General features: G+C 40.7%; 1 protein-coding gene across 1 annotated transcript in view; it reads right to left on the bottom strand.

Annotated features, from left to right (window-relative positions):
• Positions 1 to 2,705, bottom strand: part of dnah1 (dynein, axonemal, heavy chain 1) — a 54,456-nt gene extending 51,751 nt beyond the window's left edge. Inside the window, exons 1-4 of the mRNA XM_072665445.1 lie at positions 2,628 to 2,705; positions 1,962 to 2,174; positions 829 to 901; positions 274 to 448 (exon numbers count right to left, since the gene is read on the bottom strand). Of these exons, the coding sequence (XP_072521546.1) occupies positions 274 to 448; positions 829 to 901; positions 1,962 to 2,165 (452 nt within the window). The 5' untranslated portion in view covers positions 2,166 to 2,174; positions 2,628 to 2,705. The remainder of the gene's footprint in view (positions 1 to 273; positions 449 to 828; positions 902 to 1,961; positions 2,175 to 2,627) is intronic.
• Positions 2,706 to 16,387: the final 13,682 nt, after the last annotated feature.

The following is a 16,387-nucleotide window of genomic DNA, read 5'->3' as shown; positions in this document are numbered from 1 at the left end:
CTCTTCTGTTTTATTCACTGCACACATCTGTGCCTGAAATATTTGCTGCAAATATTCACTTTTGTTATGATAATTCATGGAATTACAACAGGATGGATATTCCCATTTTAATTCCTTAGATGAGATATGAAATGGGATGACTTCATATAAACTGTACAATATAAACTGTAATTTCTGATTTCAGTTACAATGTGTTAAAATACATGTTTGGAATGTACCAAAACAAACTGAATTGATAGTGGATTGTGCATTTTAATGATGCATTTCTCTCACCTCTCAATCTCAATCTTGCGTGGCATCTGGCCAGGTGAGCATCTGTAGGGCAACTGTACTTTAGCTGTGTAGCCCCTTGAGGAGAAGTCCGACTGCTGCAGGATCTGGGTGGTTGGTCCATGCCTGTCCCTCTCCAGGATATTAAAGAGGTCAGTGGGAGTCTGGAAAGTGCTTGCTGAAGTAAAATGTATACAATGAATGCATATATAAATAGATACATAAATAACTAATATAATATAATATAATATATAAATAATCTGGCAAAATGCTAAATCAGAAACTGATTACACTTGACACATTTTGCCTTCTTATAGTGGCGAGATTAATATGACTAGGAACATGAACTAACAAAATAAACATTTGACCATGTTTCTATAATCCATGATACCCTGGAAAATTGAGAGACTTGTAATACTATAAAATGTTTCACATTCAGAATATTTTCTTTCATATCCAATTAACACAGCAAAAGACCATCTGGAAACTGTCCCAAAACATCTTTTAAACAATTATCTGATAACATTGATCAATGTTAAGTAATTTGAACAGTTTTACCTTTAGGGGTGTTGGAATCGTATCCAGCTTGGCACAACAAACTTAGCTCAGTCACTGCACCCTGTGTGCAAGACTACAACAAGCGCATATTGTAAGCAATCAGGATGTCTAGACAAGAGTATTTTTGAACACTGTGAATAGCTATACAGACATTCTTGTCAGGCTAGGAAAACTCTCATCTGGTAAAATATTTCGGAAGAACGGCTGAAAAACCTTCGAGGCTTTCTAGCAGCAACATCAGCTACCAGGCCACGTATCTGATTTCTATTTTACCTTATAACTCCCCACATGTACTGCTCCACCTGGGATGTATTTTAATAAATATGTTAAGCTTCAAATTTATTGTAAAAGATTTTTTCACATATCAGGCTGTGTATTTGTACACAGCACCAAGAGCCCTTCGAGCTTCAAGTACGGCTCGGCTCGACCCGCCATCCCTCAAAATCCACGGAAGACAAGCGTCCAGACTTTTTTCTGTCTTGGCACCAAAGTGGTGGAATGAACTTCCACTGGGTGTCCGAACGGCCGAGTCGCTCGCTGTCTTCAAACGCAGACTGAAGACCCACCTCTTCAGAGAGTACTTGGACGAATAGAGTACTATGGTCACCTTATTGTATTGTGTTTAGTAATGTCTAAAGCTTAGAGGTATCTTTGATTTATTAGTCTATTCTAACTAGCTAAGGTTTCTTTCTTGGGTAAATAGTAAAGCACTTTGTAAGTCGCTCTGGATAAGAGCGTCTGCTAAATGCCATAAATGTAAATGTAAATGTAAATGTACACACCTGGTTCCATTCACTACCACTGTGACCAATTCTGGGAGGACCAGAATGGAGTGTTTCACACCAAACCACCCTGATTTACTGTGTTTAATATTTATCTTATTCATTTAATTGTTTATTTAATACAAACTTTTTAAAAATGACATATCTATATCTATAAATCTTGCATTTCTTCCCCATTTTTGATGTCCATGTGCATTTATGTACCACACACAGCATTCAGTTCACCAGAAATGCTTCGTTTTCTGTGATATGTTCCCTAATAAAGTGTGCATGAGAGTGAAAGTGAGACGAATAGCAAAACAGAGAGTCTTTTTTTTTTTTTTTTTAGGAAACGTTATTTTTCTCTTTTACCTGTACATGTGGCTTGGCTGCCGGGCTGATAAGCTCTGAGTAGAAGATCTTCTGTTCTGTGGTGGGATATCTCCTCACAGGGGGCAGCTTGGCCCTGTGGCACAGTAGTGGGGTGGGCTTGTGTTCCCCAGGTTTGGTGCTACTGGGTGGGTGTGGCAGGAACACGGCACCGGCCTGGTTTTGGTGTACCTGGCTTTTTCTCATAGTAAACAACTGCCAGGATCAGATACAATAGCAGGGTTACAGCAAATTAGGACACCTTTAGTCTACACATTCAGGTATTTTTAGAGCTATAAAGACCTACTGAACAGTAAGTGGAAATATAAGTGGAATATTATTTAAGAGATATTGTCGTTTGACAGCAACTTTTTATGAACCATAAAGAAACTAAGCGTAACTACAAATTAAAGTACGTAGATAATTCAATTATTTTACGAGGCTTAAATTGTCCAGTTATTGATTTCCTTACCTATCCACCTTAAATGATGAATGTAGCACTAGATATCTAACTGAATTGAACGGCCTCGCATTTAAGGTGGAACGGAAAACTCGAATTATAAAGCAGGTGAATCCAACTTCTTAAATTCATACATGTACATGTATAAGTCATATATCTTCCTGTGACAATAAAACCATTATTATCCCCCACATTTATTAGAATCGTACCTCTTTCAGCTGTAAACAGTGCACTCAGCTGTGTCTGTTACTGCTATAAACTTTGCAGTCCTGCAATCTCTGCGTCCCAGCGGTAACTAGCTAGCTACAGGACGCGGCAACGGTTGTTAGGGTAGCACCATTCCCAACGGAGGGGGGTCGAGGACAGTACCACTCCTAAAGCCGTTCCTCGAGGACCATTCCCACAGGAGGGAACTACCACGATACTACGATACTTTTAAGGTGCTTAAACATACAATAAATAGCACAACTAAAAAAACAAAAATATACACACAATTTACACAGTGGATGATGAAAATATATACAATATAATTACAGATATTGCACAACTGTTAAGAGTATTCAAGTCAATTCAGTTTTATGTATCTAGCACTTTTTACAGCAAATGTTCTCACAAAGCAGCTTTACAGAGATCCGGGCCCAAGCCTCTCTCTTTGAGCAAGCTAGTGACAACAGTGGCAAGGAAGAAGTCCCTCGGGTCGAGAGGAAGAAACCCTGAGAGGAACCAAGACTCAAAAGGGGAACCCATCCTTATAATAATAACCCATCCTTATAATAAAGACAACAATAAAACAAAACTGAATTAGGAAAAAAATGGTAAATGGGGCGTCAAGCCATATAAGATGAAAATGTGAGTAATGCATGTAAACAACCAGAAACATAATCATGCAGTGAGGTGAGGATGAATCAATGCGAGGCCTCAGAGCAGGACAGTGGGCAGAAGGGCTGTAGTGGAGAGCCAGGTCACCCAGAACCAGGATGGAACAGTTGGGCATCTCAATACATGCCAAAAAAACAAAAAAAACAAAAAAAAAAAAACACAGAGAGATGTTAATTAGCTTGTTTAGGGTTTAGGGTTGCCCATAATTTAAATTGTAATGTATATACAAAAGTCATTTTTGAGAATAAATACTTGTACTTAGTAATTGTATTTGTAATGGTAAGATTTTTTCCCCCAGTGATTTTGGATCATTTCAGATGGTCCATTCATTCATTACAATTTTAACACAATGCAAGTTTTCAAGTGTTATAACATTATAAAATGGAGATGATCCAAAATCTTTTACACTGCAGTGCAAAATCTTGCATCTAGCATATTGATTCTTTATTAATGATCATTCAACTGAGTATTGGTTCATATTACAACCTGGCCAGATTCTGCTGCTAGGACTCCTCACTTCTCTTCACTGGCTACACAAATTCCTAGACATTCCATACAAATGTATTCCACCTTGTACTTGTGTGTACTAGCTATCTAACATTTACTTCACCTTGAGTTCACACTCTCCATCTGTCTCTCTTTGTATCTCTCCCAGCTGTTGTCTGCGGTAAATGCCTTACTGATAATGATATTCATGTAACCTTTTGGTGGTATGTGTTTCTTTATAGTATCCCAAAAAATGGGCCCTGCAATTTGACAATTTTTATCCATGGCTGCTTTTTTAAATGAGTTCAGTTTGGTGTGGAAACCACAAACCTAGCAAAGCTGGGCTCATTGGTTCAAGGGAATTCCTTTTTCCTGCTAGCTGGTTGGCTGGTTGGCTAGGCCAGGCTCAATCCTGCAATAATTTAATTCCATTCCATTGTCTGATTGGGCAATTGGAATTTCAGTCTTGCGATTTGATTGGTCCATTTTTGCCATATAGAACTTTTGTAGTTCTAGGGAAACACAAGAACCTATAGATTGAAGATATAGAACCTATAGACATTATTGATTGTCATCATGTACACTGTGGAATGCTTTCTCCACCAGTTCCTTCATCTTCCTCTGCCCTTTCCTGCTTGAATGTGTCTTCAGAGGCCGATCTCTGTTGATCGCTAAGGCCCTGAAGGGTAATCCCCACACCCTTAGATCAACAGGTCACAGAATCACACTGAGCCCCTGTGGGAGTTCATAGGCATCACTTATAACCTATAACCTATAATTTCACCCATCACTGTACTCCTGTGCATCGTCCTGAGCATGCTCAGTGAAGCATGTGAGCTACTTCACAAGTCTGAGCTCACGCGTCACTCACAGGCAAATGCATTACGGCACACCCAAGGTCAGGGCCGGTTAAGTTCATAGGTCAAGCTTTTGTGTGAAACTCAAAACTAGACCCCAAATATGCCTTTTGACTCTGACCGCAACTTATGACTCCCATCACTTTAAAGAAGCGGAAATGGACGTGACAGAGAGATCATTAGGGGTTAGAGGGACCAGAGGAGAGACATAGGCCAAGCTGACAGGCCATTGACCCTGTGTATAGAACTAATGAGTATAGACTTAGGGCTGGGGGATCATGTGCTATACTTGCAGCTGCATGCTTTTTATCCTTAATGTGCCTACATTTAAAACCATAGTCTGTGATTTATACCCCTGTCACTTCTGCTAAAACCCTAGAGAAAAAGATGTGGAGGTATGTTGTCCTGCTGAAAATCAGACACAGCGTTACTAATGCAAGAAACAACCATAGTCAGAAGCACCTCTTGCTTTGATCACATTAGCATTGTTTGATAAAATGAGAAAATGAATGAAAATAAAATGTCAGAAACTGATTATGGAGAGTAGAAGTGGGTAACAAAAAACATCTAGAAGGCTGTGTTTATACTACACGCTCCTTTGTGTAACATCAAACCTGGGGAATTTCTTTAGGATTTCTTCTTAAAAACACATTTGCATAACCCTTTAAAATCTTTATTGTATTTGAAAATGCTCAATATACAAATATTATATCCATATTGTCCATACACATGAATTAGGTATGTGCTAAGTTATGAAAGGTGAAAAATGTATAGAATAACATTATACTGTTATGTAAATTTCTGTTGATCCATTCTTTACAAAATTGTAACACAATGCAGTGAGAATTGAGAGAGTGAGAGAGTCCCTGTTTGTTTACTTCACCTTGAGTTCATATCTCTTTCTCTCTCTCGCAAACTCTCTAACTGAATCTGATTGGCTTAATTCATTTGTCCCTTCTGCAGAGTTGAACTTTTGTTGAGTAGTTGAACATTTACCTATTTATACCTACCTACTTCTTTATTTCTCTCCTGCAATGTGATTGGTTAGTATAGTATTTCTTCCTGCAATCTGATTGGCTAGTTAAATTATCCTTTTACGGCTGTTTTCTCTCTCTTTCACCTGGTTATTATAAGACAATAAGATTAAAATTATATTACATGGCAGCCATAACACACTGTTAATGAATTGTATTGCATGGCATACATTACAATACATTAGTCTATTGCAATTCTTATTAGTATATTATTAATATTCTAATAGATTGGCACATATTATTTGTTATTTTACACTTGAGCCCGTCTGCTACAGTGATTCTAGAAGTTATTCCACAAAAAGAAATCACTGTATCGCATGACTTATTGCTTTAGTGTACAGTGTGGTGACTGTGGTTGTCCCCTCTACTGCTTCTCCCAACGTCATTTGATCTTGGGATCTTGAGAATCCTGATCTTGAGGAACACTGCTGTGCTGAAGGAGACAGGAATGATTAGATGACATTTTGAACTCATTATTTTTTCTGTTCTTCTAGAAAACTAACACTTCTCTCATCTCGGTCCTAAAGCTGACTTCACTCGGCCGTGGGGACCGATCTGTACTGATCTGCTGCAGAGAAAAAGTAATGCTGTCCACCGGGATAGCATTATCTGTACAGTTCAAACATGGCTGCAGACCAGGGCTATTAGTCATTAATTACTGACAGGTGTTTGACCTTGCTGACAAGATGTGCACAGAGATGTGGCTTGTGGACCACTACTGGCCTAAATGATTAAGGCTTTAGGCTTTTATTCGTGAATGGGCATGTGTTTTCGGTCTGTTCATGCCAGTTGACGTCATACCAGCACGTTTAATTTGTTCGTTAGTGTTTACTGTCAGCAGGAGGCAAGCTTCTATAGCTTAGAGACCTCTGGCTAACTGCTGGGCATTACTATCGTCTCAAAAAGTCTCTTGGCCCCTCTTCTTTTTTCCCAGTACTACTATATTCATTGTGAAGGGAAGATGTTACTGAGTTAGCTAGCTTCATTTGTCACACCAGCAAACACATGTAGTTAAGCTTACCTGTGTAACCTGGATGTTCCTTAACCCCTTAAAAGGCCTATTATTCAGTAACTACAGGGACAAACTGGTGGGTATTAATTCCTTGGTAGTAAAAGTCAGCCATAGGCTGTTTAAGGGGTTAAGTGATGCTGGATATCCGCTAAACTAAATCATGCTAGTGACTGCATAATATTATACAGTCAGGGTCCCTGTAATGCCACTGTTTTGAAAACAGATGACATCTTACTTCCAATCTCCCAAATCTTATTCTACTAAACACAAGTCAGAAGGAGACCACTCTGCTGGGTGGGTCTGGAGAGTCTTTAGTCTGCGTTTGAAGACAGCGAGCAACTCTGCAGTTTGGACACCCAGGGGAAGCTCGTTCCACCACTTTGGTGCCAGGACAGAAAAGAAGTCTGGACGCTTGTCTTCCATGGATTTTGAGGGATGGCGGGTCGAGCCGAGCCGTACTTGAAGCTCGAAGGGCTCTTGGTGCGGATCGGCTTTTGACCGTTGCCATAAAGTACGGAGGGACTGGCTGGACCGTTCTTGGCTTTGTAGGCCAGATTCAGGGTTTTGAATCTGATGAGGGCAGCAGCTACAGGAAGCCAGTAAAGAGAGAACGCAGCAGTGGAGTGACATGGCTGAATTTAGGAACATTGAAGACGTCCCGTGCCACTGCATTCTGGATGAGTTGCAGGGGCCTGGTGGTGCGCAGAGGGAGACCAGCCAGAAGAGAATTGCAGTAGTCAAGTCTTAAAGTGATGAGAGACTGAACGAGCACCTGGACGGCCTCTTTAGAGAGGAAGGGTCGAATTCTCCGGATGTTATACAGGAGAAATCTGCAGGACCGAGTTACGTTTGCAACATGGCTTGAGAACGATAACTGAATATCCATGACTAACCTATTGGCACTAATGCCAGGCCTGGGCTACAATGGTGTAAAGCCTCCCCAGCATTGAGCTATGGAGCAATGCAACTGTGTTCTCTGGATCATCCAACATCCTGTCCTCACTAATGCTTGCGTCACTGAATGCAATCAAATCCTCACAGCAATGCTCCAAAATCTAGTAGAAAGCCTTGTTCCATAGACAGTAGAAACTGCTACTCCAACAAACGCAGGATATGATCTCGGGAGAACCAATAACCTGGTGTTCCAATATTTTGTCCATATACTGCAGCCATAGTGCGGTGGATACTTCTACCGCTGCAGTTGAGAGAATGAGGTTCGACTTCTTCACCGGATTAGAACACCAAGCTATATTATTAAGGGTCTGCACTCTGCATATACCTACCTCTGTAGCATGATTGGATTGTTAGTGTTCTGAATAGGAGCATCTGCCAAATGATGCATGGCTTTGCATATATCGGGGAGGGGGACGTGTGTTAAGACCTTACCCTCCTAGCGTCAGGAGCATTGTTAATGCTAGGGGGGAGCTACTTACAGGTGGGTCAATCCATTTTCAACAGGCTGGCAGATGAAATCCTCTCCTCCTCAAGCGCTTCCCCTTCACTCCCTTTGCATTCCGTTTTTACAGCGCTTTGCGGCAGCTATGGAGGTCACGCCTGTTTGAGTGTGGCAGCTATTTAACAGTAATGAGAGCAGCATGTGCTTCTAACTTTAGCCCCTCATGATCCCCAGATGAAGGCTCTTTTTTAAGGGGAGGGTGGGTGGTTTGGGGGGTTAAGAACTAACTTATGAAAAGGACCTGGAACAATATAAAGTTGCTAAACCTTCGCTAAATCTATCAGCCCTTGAGTGCTTTACATACAGCTCAGTAAATCTAGCCAGATTGTCTTACAGCAGTAGGGGGCTGCTATAGGATGGTACGGTAGCGTGCAAGTGGCTTGCGTGGGTCGCCTACCTCTAAAGACTTATCATGTAGAGTCAAATGTAATCGATGCACAAAAGTACAGCATATCAAACGACAGCCATGGACATTACTACACTGAACCTTTGCCCTGTATCAAATGCTATCGATTTTGGAAGGATGCACCTTTAGGCTTATGATATTTTCTTAACCCATCTGGGTAAACTCAGTATGCCAGCTAATCAATCCCTGATTCATTTGGCTCATTCAGACGGTATATGAAGTTTATTGCTTATAATACTAGTGTACTTTTTTATATTGAAATAGACTATATGGACAAAAGTATAAGGACACCTGCTCACCCAGTGTAGCATCGACAGCAACATTATTTTCTATTACAAGTCAGGGAAGCATCAACATGATTTTAAGTTATAAATTCTACATAGTATTGCTTTAATGCCTGTGTCGTTTACGTCAATGTAAGTTTTATTCATCAATTTTAGTAAATAAATGAAAAAGGACATTCTGGCATCTGCCATCAGTAAAACAGTTGGTCCTAATGGACCATTCCAATGAACTCAACAAGTCACAACAAGTGTGACGTGTTTAGGCTTTAAAACACAGATGATGCTGGATCTCGTTATGTGTGGTATATGTGAGAGAAGTGTGTGCTCTAGTTCAAGCTCAAATAAGCACTGCATTGTGAAAAAAGCCAGAAATGACATGAAGCTAAATCCTGAAATTTATTAGAGCTTTCTTAGTGCTTTATGCACAGCTCAGCTCTGCCAAAATGGAATACCAAATGAACCTATTCCCAATACCAAATGGCAATAAACACAAGCTTGTATGGATAACCTACTATGCATCTGAACAAAAAAGGCTGTAAATGCACATACACAGGCGCATCAAATGTCATCAAACAAAGTTCCATAAAGAAATGAAGAAATGGCAACTCCAATTAGCCCGAGCAGTTGGTTCTAATAAACCATTTCAATAAACTCGACAAATCAAGTTTTACAACATGCAGAAAGGCTTTGAAGCACAAAGACATGCTGGATCTCTTCCAAATGTTTGTAGCTGTAATTTGAGCTGGCATATCAGGTGAGCCTCGTGCCTTTGCGCTTATTCATACCAAACAATTCACAAGCTGACAAAAGTGATCACTTTCCCTCTTTGGCTCAGTAACTGATAGCTAATCAGTTAAATGTGGAAACACGTTTGAAATGCACTAAGCCCGTTCTCTACAGGCTACAGGCCCTCGAGAAGCTTAAATAGGCCCGCAGTGGTATACGACCATCATCTATCCTAGTTAATGGGCGAAACATAAACACCATCAGGCCAGCCAGTGTCACAGCACTAAAGCAGAGAGTGTTTTATGAGGGAATGAAAGAAAGAGGCGCCTGTTTGTGGGGTGAACATTAATGGTGACTCCATGACCTTCTGAGAAGCTAAAGTGGCCTTAAGGTCAGAGTGGACACCAGGTGGACACTAGGGCCAAGATTTGTAAAGGAGAGAGACGTTAAGATGGGTGGAGGTCAAGTGTAGGCCCAAGTCCCAGGTGTTCTTGGCTGTTTCTTATTTGGACTTTAAGTGACAGAACTCTGGGTTAAAGAACAAAGATTAGAACCCAGAGAGGTCATAAAAACACTCAGCAAAATAGAAATGGTGTGTGTGTGTATGTGTGTGTGCATGTCTGTGTGTGTATTTGAATTGGTACAATTGCAGGACACAAATGTCCTGAATTTTTTGGGAAACTAAAAAAGACTAAGACTATGTTTTCATTAATGGGATATATTATTATTACACATGGGTTCTTACCTACATATAATACATATAGGATATATTATAATTCAGTGGTGTTTCTAGACAACTTGTACCGGGACACATACAGAATATAGTCTTGCCTAATACAATTTCTAGTAATTAGTACTCATCAGTTCGTGTTAGCTTGATATGACATTCTTTAAAATTAACAGTTTATTGTTATTTTGGATCTAGATGCTATTTTTTCAAGCTTGTATTATCAGTGTCCTACTAGCTAGCATAAATGAGGCCTATGCTAGCATAACTGATGCCTTTGTTTTGGTGGTCTAATAGCTTTGTATTTTTGGTTGGTTACGTGGTTAAGTTTCTATAACTAAATCATACAGCCATAAGCTTTCATAACCTTGTCAGCTGAGTTTTGGAAAGAATGATGGGGGCATTATGGTGCCTACAGCGAATTTGTCCTGCTCAGCATGTGCCCCATATTCCTGGAGCATGTGCTCCAGTAAATTGTGGCTGATGATGCCCCTGTTGTAATTTCATATAGGTATTTACACATATACAGTGAATAAGAACCTTGAAAAGAGGGAGTGGCAGTGGCTAGCTTCACGTGTCGGAGGAGACATGCGCTACTATTCACTCTCCTGGGTTGGGGCATTGCTAGTGATAGGGGGATTGGGGCCAATTGCCCAATCCCTATTTGTGTAAATCCCCATCAGATAAATGGGGATTGGGTAAATGGCCTTCCAAATTGGGTAGAAAATGGGGTAAAATTAGAAATTTTAAAAAAGTGTTCAGGGATCAGAACAGCCAGAGCAACATACAGAGGGAGCACTGCACCTGATAGAGCTTGCGATGTAGTGGGTTAGTCAAATATAGAGGAAGAGAATGGGCTGGGCCCTATGTGTAAGCCCAGGATTTTGTCAATGTCTAGTATTAAGTTACTTGATAAGATAAATGTATTTCAACATGATTAACACTGGTAAATCTCTGGTCTTCGTGGTGAAACTTCCTTTAAAACCCCTTCAAAAGTGGTGATGCTGAGCTGTGCCACATTTCAGCACAGTATACTACATCCAGCCTACTCGATATTACCTAAATCAGTACTGAGACTGTGTAAACGCATCCGTGTGCGTGACTGTAGCTTTAGCAAGCTGTAGATGATCGGTTCTTGTGTAATTGAGCACTGAAGAACGCTGCCAGTGCCCATTGAATCAAAACATTCCTCCCAATTCTGGCTTCTTAAAAGCTAATCGGGTTGAAGTTGAATGGATTTTGTGAGCGAGCACATGTGTGAGTGTTTATGAATATTGTCTCAAGTGCAAACACACATGCAACCAACCATCCCCACAGACACGCCAAGTGGCCCTATATAAATGTAGGGATTACTAATACACTGCCTAGCATGCACACATGCATGCACATAACCTCCAAACGAGGTACCATGTGAACCAAAAGGCATGCACATTACACAAAGGTACTGAAAATAAACACACACTCTCACACACACACAAGCTGAAACTGCATTTCCTTGGCAGTCTGCCTGCGTTTTCCACAGGGGCAGCGGCCTGTCACAGCGCCTCATCTGGACTCTATCAGCAGTGGCCAGTCTGACAGCTTAATCTGTGTCATTCATTCTCTCAGATCAAAGCAGTACACTAAACCTATTACTCACACACAGGAAAGATATTTGCATGGGAGTTTCTCACACAAACACACACACACACTCACACACACACACACACATGCAGGCACATATGCAAATACACGCATGTTCACATGCAAGAACCCCAACCCAATTATAAGGGATAAAATACACACACACACACACACACACACACACACACACTATATGCATGTATTATAGGGCCACTCTGTATCTGGAAGTGAACCAGAAGTGGGTGTGGCCAAAACGTGCATTTCATTATACCCATATTAAGAAGAACAACAAAAAAACATGCTTTTATGAGATATACTATATGGACAAAAGTATTGGGACACCTACTCTCACCTACACTGGAGTAACTGTCCAGGAAAGTCCAGGGAAGACCTTCTACAAGATTTTGGAGCATTGCTGTAAGAATTTGATTGCATTGAGCAGCAAGAGCGTTAGTGAGGCCAGTATGTTGAATGATTACCACCCTACCCCACCTCATCCCCAAATCCCCAACTCCCCAATCCCTTAAGTATTGATTTGGAGAACCAACCATCATTCCAGAGAAAACAGTCCCACTGTACCCCAGCACTGTGTTGGGGGGCTTTATACTCTGACTTTAGGCATGTGGTCAATAGGTTCAAACTTTCCCCACACAATACATTTGCACATCTGTGTCATCAATGGGGGCAACCTAAAGTAGCTGAATGCATTCATTAGAAGGGGTGTCCACAAACATTTGAACATATAGTATACAAGTATAGAAGCTCCTCTGACTGTCCCATCTGGGAGCCAATGGATAATAACGTTTGGCCTGTTGCTCTCCCCGTTACTGTAATGAGCTGGTGAAAATGCATGGGCCCTGGCTAAATCCCAGCTGCTTTCCCCACACAATAAATCCCACCCAATTACCGCCACTTCAATTAACTCCTCAAATGCATTTCACTCTCAAACCAGAACCAGCAGTCAAATATAAACGCTGGCATGCACACGGCTTTTATTGGAAAGAGTTTAACAGCTGTTTACATTAACCTGAACAGCGAACACACGGCTGTGCGTGCCATCTGCAGTAATGAATCCACAGTGGCAAACAACCACGTATGTTTACTGGCCACTTTATTAGAAATCCCTCCTTTGTAGCTCCACATTGCTGGATAGAGATCGGTTTCTGACCACAGAACGGCTCTCGACTGGAACCAGTGCCACCAGGAACACTAACAGGTCTTTATCACAGATGTGCTGAGAATGGTCCACCACCTAATGGTCCTGCAGGTCAGAAACTGACCAGGGATGACTAAGGAAGATGGGGGTTGATAGATTGTGCCGCAACAGATGGGCTACGGCCTGTATTTGCATACCTATAATATAGAGTGGAGCTATAAAATAGGTGGAGCTCCAACCTGGTTAGAACTGAAATGTGTTATACTAGCTTAGTTTTTACACGATATGTCCAAATGTTTGTGGACACCCCTTCTAATGAATGCATCCAGCTACTTCAAGTTGCACCCTTTGCTGGTTGACAGCTATAGAGAAGTTTTGCCAATATAATAGGAACTTCTGGAGCAGATAAATATGAATCACCAGGCCTAATGCCAGGCGTGGGCTAGAGGGCTATAAAGCCTCCTACTGGAACTGTATTCACTGGACTGATGGTGCTACATCCAATACTGGGAGTTGAGGATGAGGTAGGGTGGTGATCATCCAACATCCTGACCACACTAAGGCTCGTCACTGAATGCAATCAAATCCTTATAGCTATGCTCAAGAATGTAGTATAATGCTTTCTTCCATGGACAGTGGAGATAGTAGAGTTACTACAACAAAAGCAGCACAATCTCTTTTTTTAATATCAGAGAAATCAGTGATAAATGAGGTGTCCCAATACTTTTTTTCCATATAGTGTAAGTCATGGTTTGAGAAAGTGCTAGTGCTCCACTTCTAGGTTTAGGATCATATTGCAATGCTCTGATATAGTACTGTACATGAAGCAGGTAATGAGTTAAATTTTGCATGTAAAGTAGACTAATAGCAGCCCCTGTTCACCATGCTAAACCTACTGATGTTAGCTTGGACTAGCTGGAAAAACTTCTATTCATCTTACTGTACTACTGTCCTACACACCTCGGCTTTGTCAGTTTTATTACCTGTTAAATTGACTCATCAAAAGGTCACACTGTTCAGCTAGATTGGGTGTAGCGTTTTATGTTGTGTAATCAAGCCAACATTAACATTGATCATTCATTACCGTTCACAACCTGCCCTGTTTTAATTAGCAATTGATGAGATTCTTTATAGACCTGTAGTTAACAAGAGCCATTTGGGTACTTAAATGTTTTTTGTCTGATTAAAATGTTCTTCATATTGCTAACATTGAGTTTCCGATTTCAAAAGCTATGCTAATGGTTGTATGTAGCACCAAACGATCCCTTTTAAGTGATACTGTGGCTAATGTACGAAAGGGATCATTTGCTGCTATATACAACCATTTGCATAGCTTTTAAGGAGTATTACTCAATAACTACAGGGGCTATTCTCTGGTAATATGAGGTTAAATGACATTTCTGCCGGTGTTCTGTAAAGCTTGTCATTAAATGCTATAAAATGCATAGATAGTAATCGCTTGTTTGACTATAGGATGCATTTACTTTTACCAACAAATACTTGAGATCCATTTGTATAAATGTAATGCTATTGAAAATTATATACACTATTTTCCTACAAACTGTTGACAGAAGAGAGGGAAAACACACATTTGGCTCCACTTCTGGTTAGCAGAACTTTTTGGCTCAATCTCAAGCACACGCATAAGCCTATACATTCAAAGAAACCTCTCCCAGATCCCTCATCTCCTTTGATTTTCTGTCAAAAAGCACTAACAGTCTTTAACTCATGCCAAAAACAGTCTGTCACATCTGGAAATATGGAATATTAACAGCTGATCTGCCACCAGAAGGATTAATGTGATCACCCATAAAGACATTGTTCACACACACAGCTTGTGGGGCGGCGGAAGTGAGCAGAGCTGAGTGGTTGAAGATGAAGGAAATCTCTCTGTATGGTTTAAGGCCTGGAAAAGAGCCAGACATCAGGCAGAGTGCTGGGGAGACGGATGAAAGGAGGGAAGAGGGAGACGCGGAGGAGCAAGCTGGAGACAGAGGGAATTAATAAAGAGCAGATCTGGAAGTCAAAGAAATAAAGAATGAGTTTTAAATGTAACACAGATAGGCTGACGATTTGTGGGATTCAAATAAAACACTGAAAGAAAAGAAGGATTTAGGAACGTTTTCAAATTGACACCATACAATTAGTCTTGTTTATGGCCAATAACATCTGACCTACAGCTAAATATTAGCCAGGCAGCTCACACTAGCACTTTTTCTTTGGTTATTTGAAGTAAATTCTCTGCTTTCTATAATCTTCCCACTTATCTCAAATGTTGTGGGTCAGCCAAGACATGTTTAATGTCTGAAATGTGATTAGTTGTGCACTGGAATTACAGGCTAATGTAGCTAACAGTAATGAAAGCTGCAAGTCTAGGAATTAGTTTCTTATAAACTTCCTAAATCATCTCATATTTTTTTCAAAACAAATCAAATAATGTAAAAATGACTTTATGTTTATGTGGTTTCTGACACACATTCTGACAACAAATGGACAAATGTATGTTTTTAACATATCTACGTATCTAAAACAGTAGTAGCAGCCATGTAGAAGCCTGCTGACCTGCATGTGGTATGTTTTTCTTTGAGTTTGATGGTTTATCTGGTCTACCAGTAGCTATGACCAAGGTGGTTGTCCTGCAATACTGGCATGAGCATCACGGCCATGGTGATTGACCAGCCTGGCTAGCATAACCACGCTGGTCCACCACGGGTCAACCAGCTTTACAACCAGCTTGGCCTTGCTGATAGACCAGCTTGTCCATCAAACTCAAATGACAACACATGCTATGCTGGCCAGGAGCTAAGCTAATTACTGTTTTCACCTGGATGAGCAGCTTTCTGACCACCTTGACCATCAAAGACTAGCTTAGACCGTCTGAACGCAGCTATCAGCAAAAGCAGGGCTGAATGGTGCCTGTCTGAAAGTACAAATGAATGAATTAACTGGGAAATCTTTCTATTTTTGTACTTTTTTGTCATCTTTTGTTCTTTTCTATTATACTACATTCTTTCCGCTCATTAGAGAGTGAGCGATAATCGCTTCATCCTGCACAACTAATCCAGTGTCAGTCTTCTCCTAACAGGTCACACTCCAGCAGTGGAAAACTGTCAGCATAGGAAAAAACTCATGTTGCAGTTTAAACAAAGCCTTTGTGTGTGTGTGTGTGTGTATGTGTGTGTGTGTGTGTGTGTGTGTGTGTAAGGAGAGCTATTATTTTATATTATACCAGGCCGCTGCAGGCTTACAGAACCATGAGAGAAGCTCTCAAAAGAACCCTAAAGTAGAACCGCCTCCCTTTATTTGCATATCGTCTGCCAGGC

The sequence above is a fragment of the Salminus brasiliensis genome, chromosome 21 (assembly GCF_030463535.1).
Source record: "Salminus brasiliensis chromosome 21, fSalBra1.hap2, whole genome shotgun sequence".
NCBI classification, from domain to species: Eukaryota; Metazoa; Chordata; class Actinopteri; order Characiformes; family Bryconidae; genus Salminus; species Salminus brasiliensis.
Note: the sequence above shows the minus strand (reverse complement) of the source record. Positions and strands in the feature narration are given on the sequence as shown.